This window comes from Dipodomys spectabilis, unplaced genomic scaffold, assembly GCF_019054845.1.
Source record: "Dipodomys spectabilis isolate Male_0828 unplaced genomic scaffold, ASM1905484v1 ptg000096l, whole genome shotgun sequence".
Lineage (NCBI taxonomy): Eukaryota > Metazoa > Chordata > Mammalia > Rodentia > Heteromyidae > Dipodomys > Dipodomys spectabilis.
In genome coordinates this window covers 3,496,737-3,512,430 of record NW_024870773.1, presented here as the reverse complement: position 1 = coordinate 3,512,430, position 15,694 = coordinate 3,496,737, and the positions used below count along the sequence as shown (strand labels likewise).

General features: G+C 38.8%; 1 protein-coding gene across 1 annotated transcript in view; it reads right to left on the bottom strand.

The window, feature by feature from the left end:
• The window catches only part of Odad2 (outer dynein arm docking complex subunit 2), a 135,690-nt gene extending 123,178 nt beyond the window's left edge, over positions 1-12,512 (bottom strand). Inside the window, exons 1-5 of the mRNA XM_042686207.1 lie at positions 12,289-12,512; positions 4,902-5,059; positions 2,119-2,308; positions 1,156-1,262; positions 494-630 (exon numbers count right to left, since the gene is read on the bottom strand). Of these exons, the coding sequence (XP_042542141.1) occupies positions 494-630; positions 1,156-1,262; positions 2,119-2,308; positions 4,902-5,059; positions 12,289-12,512 (816 nt within the window). The remainder of the gene's footprint in view (positions 1-493; positions 631-1,155; positions 1,263-2,118; positions 2,309-4,901; positions 5,060-12,288) is intronic.
• Positions 12,513-15,694: the final 3,182 nt, after the last annotated feature.

Sequence of the window (15,694 nt, the reverse complement as noted above, 5' to 3'; positions counted from 1 at the left end):
GCTCCCCTATCGCAAGTACCAATACATGTTACCTGTTCAAAGGGGCCTTATCATGGTATGTCACACATGCATGTACACACATTTAGTCTGATTGATAATTATACATACACACATGCATACACATGATCCTGTATGTGCTTATGTTTCTATTTTAAGTCTAACATTCATACATGAGAGAAGATTTGTGACCATTGTCCTTCGGAACCTGGTTTACTTCACTTAATATGATGGCTTTCAGAGCCACTCATTACCCTGCATGTTACATAATTTCATTTATCATGACTGAATACTATTTCATTGTGTATACATACCACATTTTCTTAATCCGTTCATCAGTTGTGGGCCAGGGGTCTTGTTTCCATAGCTTGGATAATTGTGAATAATGCTGTCATGGGTATGTGTGTTCACGTACCTCTATGTATTTGACTTACATTCCTTAGGCACATTTGTAAAAAAAAAAAAATAAGTAAATAAAAACAAAAAACCTACTTACGCCGTTTAAAAATACTCCTTCTGAGCTGCAAGTAACGCACAAAGTTTCCGCATCATGTGGCTTCACGAGCAGGTAGCATATTTCCCCAAGAATTTGCCTCCAAGGTGGAGCTCGACATCCATTTGAATATTCATAATCTGAAAGCGTCAAGGGTCAACAGGAGGCAACTTTAGAGTTCTGTAAAATGTGTTGGTTTCAATAAAATAAATATTGTCAAAATGCCACTCATGGAGAGCATGCAACTTGGGCATTTAAACTCAGGGTCTCACACTTGGTAGACAGGTACTCTACCACTTGAGCCATGCCCTTAACTAATTTCTGTGTTAGTGGCTTTTAAGATAGGGCTCCACATTTTTGCCCAGGCCCAGCCTCAGATCATAATCCTCTTACCTATGCCTATGGGATGATAGGGATGCGCCACCACAGCAAGCTTATTTGTTTAGCTGAGTAGAGGCTTGCTAACTTTTTGCCCAGGAAACCTCTAACATGTTCCCCACCTCTGCACTCCCCCCACATTGTTGGGATTACAGGCATGAGCCACTGCGCCTGGCCTAAGTTTTCATTTTCTTAAATATTTAGTTCAAATGGAACTATTGAAAGGATTTTGGAACTGTAATTATAAAAATACAAATAATATAAAACACATCTGGGAAGATGCAAACCTGAGGTATATTCGATAGATTCCAAGGCAGTATGGTCTCTTTTTCCTGAAACACTTTTCAGCAGTTCTATATCTTTCTTAACAGTCCCAGGGTTTAAGTGTGTTTCTCTGGAATATATGTTTAAAAATCAGTTTAAGTGCTTGAAAACAGAATATATCGGAATAAATAAGCATATTCCACCATCCTGGGGAGGTTAAAAAAATCAAGATTTTTCAACCTTTGTTATAAACTTTTAACAATATTGTCCAAACTTAAAGGAATTCCTTGTGAATGTAACATTATGTATACTTAGTCAAAAATTCATATCCTTCATTAATAATAATACCCAACTACCAGATACTAGAAAAAAGTGAACATATTTTGAACTACTCAAACTCTTATGGTATTTGGCCTTAAGAACTTTTGTAATCACGTTGACTCTTTGAAAATCCTCTGGCTTCAGAGTTAGATGAAATCTCATTACACCCTTTAAGCAATGTTAGCTGCAAGTTTTTGTTTTTGAAACTAGAACCAATAAATTTGTCAAAAATCAAAATCTTTGTTCCAGTAAAATGTAAATATTCTATAATAATATAATGTAATAATGTAACAATGTAGTAACTTCTGTATTGTTCTTGTGTTTTTGGCTTTGGGTTTATTTATTTATTGTTAGTTCTGGGCTTAAACTCAGGGCCTGGGTGCTGTTCCTGAGCTATTTTTGTTCAAGGCTAGCTCTGTAGTCACAGTCCCCTCTGGCTTCTTTTGGTGGTTAAATGGAGATAAAAGTCTCAAGGACTTTCTTTCTGGGCTAGCTTCGAACCGCAATCCGTACATCTGATCTGAGCCTACTGAGTAGTTAGGATTACAGCTGTGAGCCCACCAGTGCCCAACTTCTGTTTTGTTTGTTTTGGTCTTTTCTTTCTTTCAAAGGTTGAGAGCAATGCTTGTCACTACATGTGAAAGGTTTCCCGTATAAAGACTTACAGCTCAATGTGTTTGAGAGAGTGGTTGAGCAGGTGCAGATCGAGTTGCTTCAGTAGGATGGCAAGACTCATTTTAATCTGACTGTCCTCATTAGCACCTGTAATGGAGCCAATAATACTTAGGGCCGTGGATTCTTCCTTTACTGTACCATAATCTGCACCCAGAATTTTTACTACAGGGTCTCTGTTAGCTGAAAACAAACAAACAAACAAAAACAATAATCATTTGCCTCTTGTCTTCTAGTGGAACAAACACAAAGACTAAAAAATCTATTATAGTGCCTTCAAGGTGTTCCATTCACTTCCTTTGATTGGCCCAATACCAATTCATCTCTACTCCTGAGATTCTATTGTCCCTAGGAAACATTCTTAAACCATACCTTGTATATCATCTGTATGCTGCACCTACCCAATAGGATCAAGACCAAGAAGGCTCCACCTACCTTCCCTCCTGTCCTCCTTCTTTACAACCCTCCCGTCTCTCCTTCCCTCTTTTGCCCTTTCTTTCCTTCGGGAATAGTAGTATTTTTTCTTTTTCTTTTTGTCTCTTTTGGGTCTGGTCGTGGGGCCTGAACTCTGGGCCTGGGCGCTGTCCCTCAGCTCTTCAGCTCAAGGCTAGCACTCTACCACTTGAGCCACAGCGCCACTTCCGGCTTTTTTCTTTTTTCTTATGTGGTGCTGAGGAATCGAACCCAGGGTCTCATGCATGCAAGGCAAGCACTCTACCACTGAGCCACCTTCCCAGCCCCGTGAATAGTATTATACTTCTTTTCTTCCCTCCCTCCTTCCATCCTTTCTTTTCCTTCCTTGCTTCTCTCCTTCCTCCCCTTCCTCTTTTCCTCCTTTCTCTCCCACTTCACCCTCATTCTTCTCTTCACCCCTCCCCTCCCTTCTCTCACTTCCTCTCTCTCACTTCCTCCTTCCTTTCCCCCCCTTTCTCTTCCCTGCCTCCTTCCCTTTCTTTCCCCCTCTGCCATTTCCCTCCTTCCCATCCTTCCATCCTTCATTTCCTTCCCTTCCTTCTTTCATTTCCTTCCTTCCTTCCCCCTTTCCTCCCTTCTTTTTCTTAGCTATAATTATTCATAATAGACATTTAATTAATATATGCAGAATTGATTTAAAGATAGAAAAATACGCATCTCATTAGAGGAATCATCGTTCAAACTGTGTGCAAGTCTGTGTGTCTGTCTGTGTCTGTGTGTCCTGGCGCTCCATGTTCAGGAACACTTCCTTCCCTGAGCAGCAGGCTTCCCACAGCCTACAGGCCCACCCTAGCCTCTCCACCCATCTGTACCCTGCACACTCAAGGCCTCTGATGAGGTGTCTGGGAGACCAAATCTAATCACTATTACACTTGAACCAAAATATTTAAATACTAATTCCTGGATCAAGGCTGATCTAGATGTGCTATTTGAACCTAAAGACACTGAACAGAATGTGGTAAATGGTGAAGTTAATATAGTTCAAAGAGGGGAAGAACCTTGGAATGGAACAATGCAGGACTCATTCAGGAAGCATGCCTTGATTGAAATTATGGCCTTGTTCTCCCACAGAAATGGGTTATGGCACCAGAAAATTTCCTAAAAGCTCTTTCAGCAGGAAAGAGCTGTGGAGGGGGAAGGAAAGAACCCAAGAAATCAGCCATTTATCCGGCAGCTTTGTTTTCAACTTTATGGATATTATCTCAAATTTTTATTTAAAAAACACACATAGTAGGCCAGGCACGAGTAGCTCATTCCTGTAATCCTAGCTACTTGGAAGGCTGAGATCTGAGGATTGCGGTTTGAAGCCAGCTGGGGCAGGAAAGTCCGTGAGATTCTTGCCTCCAATTAATCACAGAAAAATCCAAAAGTAACGCTATGGTTCAGGAAGTAGAATGCTAGCCTTGAGCACAAAGGAGCTCAGGAACAGCACCTAAGCCCACAGTTTAAGTCCCAGGACCAACAAAAATAAATAAATAAATAAAACAAACAAAACACAAAGTGGATAAATTCTAGGGCAAGACAAAAAACCTGATTACTACATAGCCTCACGCAGATCACATGCAATGTGAATCTGAAAGCTAACTGGATCTTACAGGAAGGGAAAGTACAATACAAGATAAATGTTTATAGTAGTTTGCATATGTATTATGTCTCATCTCTTAATTATCATCACAAGTTCTGCTTTATGTCCAAGGTATCCTTCCTCAGGAAAGCAACTTGGATACGTATACAGCCAAAGAGCTGAGCATAGTAGCACATGCTTATGAAGACTGCAAGTTTGAAGCTGGTCTGGACTTTATAGTGAGTCCCTGTCTCCAAAAAATGAAGAGAAGTCATGAGCTAAAAAGAAGCTGCTGTTCTAAAATTGACATCTTAAACAAAAGTGAACATCTTCTCTCCTAACAGGAGAAATGGGTAGAATTCAGTACTTTATGCCTAGGATCCACTGGTCATGTTATCCTAAACACACAAAATGCATGCATACATTACTTAGATATTTCATGTGATCTTGTAGGCTACTGTCTGCTGGGTTTTCACAGAGCTAAGAAGGTTCTCTTGAAACACGTGCTATAATTAGAAATCCTAGTAATGGCAAGGGACTACTCTTTTCATTTGCAAGCAGAAATTTGATATGAGCCTAACAGTTCAGCCAAGGAACACGAAATACATTTTCATGAACAGGGTACCCGTGTTTTACCTTTCAGTTTTGTAGATATTTTGTCAAGAGACTGCAATAAATGCTCTTACCCAAGATCACATTTCTAAACGTTCAATTCCCAGGATGGAGGGTAAATATCACCTTCAATACATGCTCGAGCCTCCTCCAGCTGTGTATCTTGGGCAATTAGTAACAGTTGTGATAGTTGTCCAAAGCTTCTAACTTTAATCTGTGGTACACGCAGCTCTAATAAAGGCTGTCTATGCTGATCAACTTCTTCTGATTGGACCATTGTTTCACTAAAAAGCATGGTGGGGGGGAGAGTTGAAGTTCATTTACCAAGATGTCATGAAAGTTCAAGATCTCACACAGCTTGTTATTCTATTTCATTATAAAATACAAAAAATGTAAGTCCCTCTACACAGAATCTCAGTATTCCCTCCTGCTTTCATCCAAACTTGAATCCTTCAAGCTCACCTGCAGTTCTTGAGCAGTGGGCCATAACCAGAAAGAAAGTTTTAAGTTTCTATAATTCACAATGGAATTCAACTCATCAGCCTTCTTTAACAATGTGTTGGTTTCTGATACCCTTTTTTGTTTGTTTGTTTATTTGTCTGTTTCACACATCATTAGTTCTGTAGAACTTTCATTCTGGGGCAGAAGAAGTTGATATCTTATTCATAAAAAGTTTTACACCACAGTAGTTAGTGGTTAGGAGTTTTCTGGGCTACACTGTATTTATGAACCAAAACATTATGAAAACAGGCAAACTGGATCTTCTCTGTGGATTATTTGCCCCACCCTGGACTCTCTAATTTGGATATAATTAGGATAAGAAGCAGTTTTTCCTGAACAGAAATTATTGAGTCTTCTAGATTTGTATTTCTGTTCACTTTAATGATTCATTAAGTTGCCAGTGAAGATGCATGAAGATATTTTCATGGGAGTGGCATTTGTATGGATTTCTGTCATTTACAACATAAATTCAGTTGCCTAGGATTTTCTTTGTATTTTATGCCTTCATAAATCTTTCCTCATCTTAAGACCCAATCTGACATTACTTAAGTTGAAATTCAGGTAAGTAGATGTGAAATGTTTCTAGCTCATCAGGAAAAGTAAATTGGACAGATCTAAATCACTTGCTGTGGACACCATCTATATTACTAAGCTTTGGGTACTATAACAAAATACTCAAGGCAATCAATTTAAAAGGAGGAAAGGTTGATGTTGTGGTATAGTTACAGAGGTTTTAATATATAATCATTTGACCCTATTGCTCTGATACTTATCTCCAATTAACCACCACAAAGCCAGAAGTGGAGCTATGACTTATGTAGTAGAGAACCAACCTTGAGTGAAAAAGCTAAGGGTCAGTTCTCAGGTCTTAAGTTCAAGCTGCATTACCAACACACACACACACACACACACACACACACACACACACACAAAAGTATAAAATGAAAAACAGGTGTTGTTATCAAGTTTGTGGCAATTGGCTACAATGGTAATTGGAAGCTGTGATGGAGACTTTGTCAGACTGATACTGCTCACTACAGATAGATAATTGTTTAATCCCCCATACTTCAAACTGACTGCGTAGAAAAGATGCTTAATAGCTGAATGAATGAAATGGAATGCCTTGTGTTCAGAATGTATTCTTCTTCTTGATGCCCTTAGGATGGAGGAGATTTCTTAAAGGTGATTCACTTAAAAGGTTTGTCACTTATCCTAAATGGATGGTGACAGAATTGAGTTATATAGGCTGAATAAGTGTCAAAATTTTAAACTACTTAACAAGAAAATAAAACAAAGAACCGAGGGACACAGGTGACATGTTTCATTCTTCCTCTTGGTGAAGTTAAAGCCTCTGACTTGACAGAGAAGTCAAAACTGAAACTCCAACTGTAGGTGTTTTAAGATGATACAGAAGAGTTCCAGGCTCTCCATTTCTAACAGCTGAACAATTGGCTCTTGAAAAAATAAAATAGTGCACCCAACTTGAAGAGGTCAAGAAAAATATCTGCTAATGAGAGCCATTATCCATATGGAAAGGCTTTCAAACTGTATTGGGGGAGAAGGTTATAAAGCAAGAGATCAGCAAAGTATCTCTTCCCTTAAACCCCCAATGTCCAATTTGATGTCCTCAACATAGTAATTACTTAGTAAATGTATGTCTAAATAGTAACATAGGAAATAAAGATATGGTTAAGAAGCCAATTAGTATTCTTGGGAGGAAAAAAAAGAGCTTATTGCTTAGTAACAGGATTTATGTCAGGGCTGAGAGCATACCTCAGTGGTAGATCAGTTGTCTTTTATATTCATGGTCTGGATCACCAACAAAAATGAAGTCGTTTATAGCTAGTGATCTGACTACTGTCACCAAATACAAATTTTACCAAAAATATATTAATTGTCACAATACTCATATAGGCTAAGCTGAATCTTAAAGATCATGCAGATGAGCCTTTCATGGTACTTATCATAAAAACTAAGACCCAGAAAAGCATAGATTGTGCTTGAAGTATGTATTACTGTGGGGATGAAGGCTGTTGCTTGAGAGATTTCTTTCTATCCAGAACTCTTACCACTGTGTAACTATATTCAACCCATACATATCACTGAGACACACTAGAGTGAGATCTGAAAGAAATAAGCTAAGAATAGAGCAGACAGGATTTGAGAAACACAGTTCAACCAGAGGAGGAGAGAAAAGAATAAGAATGATTATCCAATTTATAAAATCCCCTAATTCCATTCCAGAAAATCCAAACGCCTGATCTCTCTGGAGCATCAGTGGATGGTTTAACCATTGAGCAATGTTGTTTCTCCTTTGTGTACAGGATTTGGCCTTTAATATGAGGTGTTCTAGGAAAATTATGGCTCCCATTTTTTCTGGTAATAACAAGAGCCAATGATAAATAAAATAAAAATGGCCAATGTTAAATAAAAAGAGATCTATGGGGTCTGCCAGTTACTGAGGAGGTAGAAAGAGAAGTATGTAATATGGGGCCAGCCCCAGGCAAAAATTCAAGACCCTACATAAACTAAAGCCAAAAGGGATGGGGGTAGAGCTGTAGTACTTACCCAACAAGCATGAGACTCTGAGTTCAAACTCCAGTATTGACAAAAAGACACACACACACATACACACACACATTTAATTTTTTAATTTAATTTTTGTGAAAACAAGAAAAGTGGTTTTCCAAAAAAAATTAAAGTTAGAGAAGAGAACAGATGTCCCTACAGAGTAAACAGAGAAGGCATGATTCTAGCAGAAAAGATCAATTGTGCAAAATGTAGAAGGTGCTGTGCCAGTTTACTGAGTTAATAACCCTCTACACAAAGGAAAGAAGAAGGCTGATGAAATAGAAAACCTTTTCAGTATGGGAACAAAGGAGAGGTTTCAAGTATCAGATGCTAATTAGCCTAGTCCAGAAGAAGGCTGGTCAAACTTCCATGGGCTCTGCAGAAAATACATGTGGTGACATACAGCTTCAAGTGAAAAGGGAGGGCCCAAATATACTTATATTCCCATCCCCATGTGCAGAGACCAACACTACTACACTACAACACTACTCCACAGAGACAAGATAGGTAATACTGACTTCTTTTAGAACAAGATGTGAGATAAAGTATTTATACAAGAACTACTGTCCATTTTCATTCTAAATCAACCAAGTACATTGTGAAACCCTTTTCTCCTTTTAAATTGATCATCTTATGTAATTTGTCATAGTGGCAGAAAGATGGTTGACATTCTAGATGGAATAAACACAAAATGGCTGGAGGCTGCGGAATATTCTTTGGTCTGATGCATAGAACATAAGATATGGTTAAGACCTGGGAGTAAAAATAACATTTGTAATTTTCTACTATGACCCAAATGTCAACTGTACCCTTTGCCTTTTTTAAGGCAATCAGGGCCAGATGCCTGTGGCTCATGCCTGTAATCCTAGCAACTGAGGAGTCTGAGATCTGAGTATCTCAGTTCAAAACCAGACAAGGCAGACAAATCTGAAAGACTCTTACTTCCAATCAACAACCAAAATGCCAGAAGTGGAGGTGTGGCTCAAATGGTAGAGTGCCAGCCTTGAATGGAGGAAGCGAAGCAAGAGTGCAAGGCCCTGAGTTCAAGACCTAGTATGGGTACATACCCAAACACACAAAATGGTAATTAATATCTATCTGGTTTTTTACCCGAGCCACACAGCATGATTTATTTTCAGATAAGTGATTCTACCAAAACCATCATCTCTTCCAATAGAAAAAAAATATCATCAATATAGGTCAGAAGCAAAAATAAGAGAAAATTTTCCCAAAGGAAAAGCTACATAGTAAATTGAACAGAAATAAAAACAATCCAGGAATAGTTGTTCCAAAATGCACATATCAAAATGTCAAATATTTCTTGCTTAGAAGTAAATAGCATGCATAAAAGACTCTATGGTTAATCTTAGCTACATGGGAGACAGAGAACATGAGGATTGTGGTTCAATGTCAGTGTGGGCACAAATTTGTGAGACTCCCAATTCAACCCTGGACACAGTAGGATGCACCTGTCATCTCAGCTATTTAGAAGAAATGAGATCAAGAAGGGTTTCAGTTCCAAGTCAGCTCAATTTTAAAAGTTCACAGGACTCAGTCATCTCAACAGAAAAAACTAGGAGTGTTGGTGTATGTCTGTCATCCTAGCCACAGTGGAAAATGTAAATATAGAAAGATAGAGGCCCAAATCAACCCAGGCAAAAGTGAGATATTATCTAAAAAACAACTACAGAAAATTTGTTAGAGGCAAAGATCAAGCAATAGAGCACTTGCCTAGCAAGCACCAAGTCCTAAATTCAAACTCCAGTGTTGCAACAAAAAAGGGAGTAAGTTGGGCACTGGGGACTCATGCCTATAATCCTAGCTACTCAGGAGGCTGAGATCTGAGGATTGTGGTTAAAAGTCAGCCTGGGCAGGAAAGTCTCTGAGACAAGATCTTATCTCCAATTAAACACCAATAAAGGAAAAAGTGGCGCTGTGGCTCAAAGTAGTAGAGCACTAGTCTTGAGCAAAAATGCTCAGGGACAGCACCAAGGTGCTGAGTTCAAGTCCCAGGACTGGCACAGAGAGAGAGAGAGAGAAAGACAGGACAGTGAGACAGAGTGAAATAGGAGGGAGAGGGAGGAACTCTATCTAGATACTACATATGGAAATAAAGCAAAATATTCTTCAACAAGTAGCCAAGCACCAGTACTCACACCTATAATCCTAGCTGCTTAGAAAGTTGAGATCTGGAAGATCACATTTTAAAGCCAACCTAGCCAAAAGTGTATTCAAGGTTCAAATAATCAGCAAAATGCCAGACTGAAAGCATGGAACAAATGGTAGAGCAACAGCATGAGCAGAAAATCCCAAATAGTACTTGGCCCTGGACCCTGGAGTTCAAGTCCAGGTATATATGCAAAGACAGAGAGAAAGGGAGGAGAGTGAAAGGGCATTTGGACAAATATAGAAAAAGAAAAGCAATGACACATTTGAGGAGTGGCCCCACCTGACAAGGAGGCAGATGTGATCATGTTTGTACTTGGAACATAAAATTAGTCCAGAAGCCAGACACAATGACAACGTTGATTTTCTTTTCTGTCATCTGCTTTAATCTTTGTACAAAATAGTTAATGTTTCAAATTGATTTTGCAGATGAGCTCATCTTTCAAAGGTTAAAAAAAAGAAAGCTGGAACCAGGTAGAAGCAGTAGAAACTGGGGTAATCATCCAGAAAGGACAAACACTTGGGGAAAAGTGACCCACAGCAGAGTGACACAGAAATTGACCATTAAAAATACTTCCGAGGGGCTGGGAAGGTGGCTTAGTGGTAGAGCACTTGCCTTGCAAGCATGAGGCTCTGGGTTTGATTCCTCAGCACCACATAAGCAAAAAGAAAAAAGCCAGAAGTGGCGCTGTGGCTCAAGTGGTAGAGCGCTAGCCTTGAGCTGAAGAGCTGAGGGACAGCACCCAGGCCCAGAGTTCAGGCCCCACGACTGGACCCCCCCCCCAAAAAAAAAAATACTTCTGAAAGTCAGAGGGAAGAAAGATCAGTGAAAGAACTAATCAGCTCTTAGATGGAATAATTTCATTGGTCTAAAGATGAGACTTCCCTTGGGAATTGGTTTTGATGAGGTCAGACGTGTGTGTGTGTGTGTGTGTGTGTGTGTGTGTGTGTGTGTGTGTGTGTGCGCGCGTGCTCAGAGCCACAGTGCCAGTTCCAGCTTTTTCTGTTTATATGGTATTGAGGAATCGAACCCAGGGATTCATGTATGCTAGGCAGGCACTCTACCACTAAGCCACATTCCCAGCCCTGCTTGCTTATTTTTAATTACAATGTATAGTGATAGATTACTATATCTAATTATACTATGTAATTATATATGTAGATACATATTTATTTTTATCATTTTATTTATTATGTTTATAGATGTATATTATATAGATATATAATAAGAACATATATAGATACATATTATACATACCTAGAGATATATACATTTATATAACCTATGTATGTACATATATCTAGATATAGACATATTTGTAAAAGGTAAGTTGATATCCCACTCTTTGAAGGGGTGGTCGGATCTTTTTTATCTCAGCTTTGAAGGATTTTCATTTGAAGTCAGAACTGATGGTGAGGGAGTCTCTTAAGGTCCAGGGATGTAGTTGATGGTAAAGTACTGGCCTACTATGTGCAAGACACTGGTTTCAATGCCAAATTAATTGATCAGAATTCACCATTCTGAGGCTGGGAAGGTGGCTCAGTGGTAAAGTCCTTGCTTTGGGTTCAATTCCTCAGCACCACATAAGCAGAAAAAGCCAGAAGTGGCAAAAAAAAAAAAAAAAAAAGAGGATTCACTATTCTTCCCCTACCCCAGGTCCCTCCAGGAAATGAGAGATTTGAACCCTGGAAGAATTTTTAGCTACTTCAGAAGTCACAAACCCCTCGGAAGTGGTGCTGTGGCTGAAGTGGTAGAGTACTAGCCTTGAGCTGAAGAGCTGAGGGACAGCACTTGGGCCCAGAGTTCAAGTCCCTTGACCAACAAAAAAAAAAGAAAAGAAAAGAAAAATATCTGAAGAAAAGAAATGTACTCATTACCTTGCTCATGTGATTGTAACCCCTCTGTACAGTATTTTCACAATAAAAAACTTATTTAAAAAAAGAAGTTACAAAACCAGAGACTATTGATTGTCCAGAAGGTTATATGGTTGGTAAAAGGCCAAGAGTAAGTAAGCAAAGAATGCTGGAATGGTGGCCTAGTGAATATATCCTCTCTCAAAAGAAAATGAAATTTAAATTTCAAAATTAGGTATGTTGACCAAGCGCAGCCCCCTCAGATTTCATCTGATCACCTCCACTTTGCAATCCCTGAGTTCAACGCAGTGTAGAGGATATCTGAGATTCAGAGGCTTAGAGACTCACCCCAAACCCGCATCAATTCATGAGAATACATACAATGGTGATGTTCAATTCTAGAAGCAATTAAGTGGCTTACCTGACAATATAACCTGTGTTAAACACTGAGGGCTCCAACTTGGTTTTCCATTCAAGTGGTTCTACAAAAACAAACTTGGCCTCGTGGGGATGTTTAACAATAAACATCTCCACAAACTTAGTAATTTCTTTCAATATCGATTCATTCAGAGGGGTGGTCTCTAGGGTTCCAGTCCCAAATTCGGCCGCCTTCCACTGGGCAGACTTGGCCAGTGCCACACCCATGGGACCAGCTAATGCTCCAATCCGAGCTCCGTATGCACTACAGAAAAGCAGAAACGATGAGAGAGAAACATACCTTTCACATTTTCCCTGCCACTGTTTTCACTTTTAAGACTTTGTTCTTAGTCAACCCACATGCTACTTTTAAAAAACTTTAATGTTATTATCGTCAAATAGTTGTGCAAACGGGTTTCAGTTTTTGAGCACAATGCATTTTCATCAGTGTACCCCTTTCACCCTTCTTTCCCATCTGCCCACTACCACCCATCCTTTCCATTTTTCTAGTTCCATTTTCACACACACACACACACACTCATATGCATTAACTGTTATGGTTTCATTCTCCCACCCTTCTATATTCTGCTTTGTAATCTTGGAAATTAACTTTTTTGTATATGCCAGTCCTGGAGCTTGAGCTCCGGGCCAGCTGTCCCTCAGCTTTTGTGCTCAAGGTTAGTGCTCTATTACTTGAGCCACACTCCTCCTCCTCCTCCTCCTCCTCCTCCTCCTCCTCCTCCTCCTCCTCCTCCTCTTCCTCTTCCTCTTCCTCTTCTTCTTCTTCTTCTTCTTCTTCTTCTTCCTCTTCCTCTTCCTCTTCCTCTTCCTCTTCTTCTTCTTCTTCTTCTCCTCCTCCTCCTCCTCCTCTTTTCTCCTTCCTCCTCTTCCTCCTCCTCCTCCTCCTCCTCCTCCTCTTCCTCCTCCTCTCCTCCTCCTCCTCCTCCTCCTTCTTCTTTTCTCCTCCTCCTCTTCCTCCTCCACTCCTCCTCTTCCTCCCCTACTCCTTCTCGTCCTCCTCCTCCTCCTACTCCTTCTTCTTCTTTTCTCCTCCTCCTCTTCCTCCCCTCCTCCTCCTCCTCCTCCTCCTCCTCTTCCTTCTCCTCCTCCTCCTCCTCCTCTTCCTTCTCCTCCTCCTCCTCCTCCTCCTTCTTATTCTTCATCTTCTTTGTCTTCTTCTTCTGTAGTTTATTGGAGAGTCGAATGTTCCTGTGCAAGCTTCAAAAGTGATCCTCAAACCTCAGCCTCCTGAGCTAGGATTACAGGCATAAGCCACTGGCATCTAACTTTGGAGATGAATGTTTAAAACTACCTGGTGGCTCATTAAGCAATAAAAGAGTAAATCAATTCCAATATAAGAATATAAGGATTTTCCAATTTCTGCCTGCTATTCTATAGCTAATAACATCTGATTTCCTCAAGCCTAAGAAAGATAATTCAGACATGGGGAGGGGGAACCCAAACAGAAAACTGCAGAGTTCAAAAAAGAATTGAAGGAGATTAGCAGCCAGGGCCTTGGTCACAGTTCTGCTAGGGGCTGGGCATTAGGTGGAAAAACCTTTGATCGGCTATTAAACTATTATGCTATTAAACTATATGCTATTAAACTGAATAGTTATTCTCACTTTCTTAGAGATCATATGAGAATCAGGGCAATGGTGACAGAAGAACATATTTCTGAACTTTAATTAAGTTCCCCACATGCCTTCTAAATTAATAAGAAATGGGATTTTCTAAATTACTACAAAATGGAGAAAGAATATGATTGTGAACTATAATTTGAATTTTTGTTGAAAATTTATATAGAAATACTAAGCCAATTACCAGAATATCTGGAGAGAAAATAATCAGTGTTCTTTCCCCATATATGTTATTCAGAATAGAAGTCTTTTATAGTACTTTTCAGTTTTTTTAAGAGCATATTCTGTTTTCTCAAATGAAAGATATAAAAATAAGCAAGAGTTTTGTGAGACCCTTTGAATTAGTTATCAAAATAATCTAGCAATCTTTAAAACAAATTCAAATAAAACTAATTTCACTTTGGCTAAACAGAATTTAAAAGGCTATCTTTAAAATATACCATCATTTACAACATTACATAAGAACCAAAATAGAAAAGAATTTCTTATATTAATATCTAATTGATATCCTTTTCAAATAATCTGTACTTGTTTGCTTTCTCATTTCTAGTAATACTGAAAACCTTCCTTCTAGAATATTAGATGAATGGTTATAGAGTTAAATGGAGACTTTTATGACCATAATTAGTACAAATCTCAGAAGTACACAGTTTAACAGAAATGAAATAGAGATTATACTTTCTGTATAATTATTGAAACTGTATCAATTATTGAACCCCAACCACAGGATTTAAGTAGACCCCTATAGATGATGTTTCCTGCTGGGAGCAGAATAGGACTATTATACAGATAGCTAATTACCAAGGGGATAGTAAGAAAACATCGTTAGCATTTAGAGATGAGACTAAAAATACATGATGTCTTTCTGTGCAGGACAATATTCTAGCAGGAGCATGTGTCTAGACATCTGGCGGTGAGCAACTTCAACCTACAACTTTCCTACACTTTACAAAACTCACCAAGTATTTCTCCACTCTTGCAGTACATACTGAATTTTCTAGGATTGTAATTATCATTTTAAAGAGAAGGATGGCAGTAGATATTTCATTTTACATGCAACTTCATAAAGCTTAGCATTTTAGAAAACATGCTGTGGATGACAAAGCTATTCACAAATTTAAGTTGCAATGACGTGTCTGTTGGCCTGCATCTGGGGCAGCTGTGTTCATGGTAATTCTGTGTAAAGCCAGACCATCTGGTAACTTCCTTATATGTTCTATTATAGTGGTACCTAAACATTACAAGTATTTTCCTTTACTTCATAACTACATAAATATAAATATTTAAAACCATTATATATGTAGCATGATTATCTGCAATCTGAATTTCAGAATAGCATAAACTGTCATTACAAAATGTTTGTTATAAAAACCAAGTGTTGGATCAGATAGAGCAACTGATCTAGAAATATAAAGAATAGAGATAAGTACTAGTGAAAAATGTACATAATTCATGTACACAATTTCCTCAATTTCTATTTTTTAATTTACTTTTTTCTGAACTTCAAAAGGTTGTACAAGGGAGTTACAATTTAATGGGTCTGGCCAATTGTCCAGTGCTTCCTGTGCAATTACCTTTTCTGTCATTGTTCCTGTCTGTTCCCTCTGAGCTTTTATTGTTAATCTTTTTTAAATGCCTTAGGTTCTAACATGGACTTACATACTGACACATATGTGACACTTGGGTTTCCCACTGTTACAAGAATAGACATAAATGATGAATACCTGTAAGAAGTTTTATTGTATACAGACGTGCTTAGGTGGACAGCTC